Source organism: Penaeus monodon, chromosome 29, assembly GCF_015228065.2.
Source record: "Penaeus monodon isolate SGIC_2016 chromosome 29, NSTDA_Pmon_1, whole genome shotgun sequence".
NCBI lineage: Eukaryota > Metazoa > Arthropoda > Malacostraca > Decapoda > Penaeidae > Penaeus > Penaeus monodon.
The window spans coordinates 28,554,347-28,555,991 of record NC_051414.1 but is presented as its reverse complement, the minus strand read 5'-3'; the positions used below and the strand labels follow the sequence as shown (position 1 = coordinate 28,555,991).

Here is a 1,645-nt window from a genome sequence, read left to right as displayed (position 1 = left end):
TGCGGTAGAACTCGTACTCGTCGCCGTCAGGAGCCTCGATCTCATCACCAATACCACCACCAGCGCGCACGCCCTTGTACAAGTGGAACACGAAGCACTGAAACAACAGAACAACAGAAGGTGTTAGTCAGGACGGACAACGAGTCTGGTTAACGAAGTAATAAAGGTCTGCAATATGTCTTATTATTGTTTTCCTTCATTTCTCTTGGAGCTCGGAGCTTTTACTGACCGTCAACATGTCGTGGCACTTCTGGTCAACAACATCATCCTCTTCTGACACGTAGAATTTCCTGAAGAAGTTGAAGGCGATGACAGTGTAACAGTACACGATAATCGTCAGCAACATGCAGGTGAGGATGAGCTGCAACATAAAGAGAAACATGAGCATTGGATTTTTAAATGATCTGAACGAACTTATAAACGAACAAGTATATATTTTTTTTATTGCACTTCCCCGTAAAAAAAAAATTGCTCACAGTATCACCAGATCTATCAGCTAGAATGTCAACACAAAGACTGATATAAAATGACCTGTTTGCCGTTGTGTGTGACGGACTGCAAGATCGTCTTCAGTGACGGGATGGACACAGCCACGTCGAGCAAGTGAGCGGCGAAGAAGAAGTAGTTGATGTTGCCCAGCAAGGAGAAGGTCAGGTACCAAAGGTTGTACAAGAATTGCTGTGGAAGGAAACAAGGGTCTTGTGAAAGTGGCAATATGTCTTCCTAACGACAGTTTCGAGTAGCACCTACGCCACCACCAAAGGCATGAATATGAATAGATGTATAATCAAAATGTATCCAAATCATTCCTCAGATACAAAACTTTACTTTAATCACAAACATATGAATGAAGTCAGTAAAGCAGAGACTAAAAAGACATTTGGATTTATAAGACCTCGGTGTATATTTGTCGTTATATATTTAATATGTCCCATCCATCTCTGCCTAAAATCTACTATTAGTGTTCCTTCCGAATGACTTCCTTCAAAGTCCTCTTATCATACCTACAAATACAGATTCCAACTTTGTATAACACATCAGACTAAAAGAATATATTAGTAGAATGCCGAGACTCACATTGTCAGTGATGGTGACGCCTGCCTTCCAGATCTGGTACTTCCAGTCGACCGAAGAGAGGCTGAAAGGAATGTCAAAAGGTAAGTCGAATGTCAATAATTCTATTCATTGACTTTTTTATTATGATTCATTTATTAATATTCATTCTCACTGTGTCGAAAACATATTTACAGTGGTCGTTCTGATGTAGTTCTTATCATGTAAATATATCTACCCTTATTTTGAATATTTTACACGCAAGACAAAACGAACACCGGACGCTTTTTTTCTTATTCTACTAAGAAATTCCAGTCAGATAATACTTCCAATCGTGTAACAGCTCCACCGTTACTCACTATCCGATGATACCCGTCGGCACTTCCTCTTGCTTAAAGGACATGGTCGTCTCCATTCCTAAGAGGTTCGAGATGGCGTCGAAGTCGTAGGTCTCGCTGTACTTCTCACGGACCTTCTTCTTCACAAATTTGTCCCAGTAGTTGTTGGGGAAGCTCCTGCGGGGAAGATGGGGAGGGGGGGGGGTGAAGACGTTGAAAAGAAGGACTTGTTTGCTAAACTATACTGTACAGAT

At 41.2% G+C, this 1,645-nt stretch overlaps 1 protein-coding gene across 1 annotated transcript in view; it reads right to left on the bottom strand.

Annotated features, from left to right (window-relative positions):
- Window positions 1-1,645, bottom strand: part of LOC119592110 (ryanodine receptor-like) — a gene marked incomplete in the record, with an annotated part of 20,940 nt that overhangs the window by 1,229 nt on the left and 18,066 nt on the right. Inside the window, 5 exon segments of the mRNA XM_037940930.1 lie at window positions 18-97; window positions 230-361; window positions 532-678; window positions 1,078-1,138; window positions 1,413-1,568. Coding sequence (XP_037796858.1) covers window positions 18-97; window positions 230-361; window positions 532-678; window positions 1,078-1,138; window positions 1,413-1,568 — 576 coding nt within the window.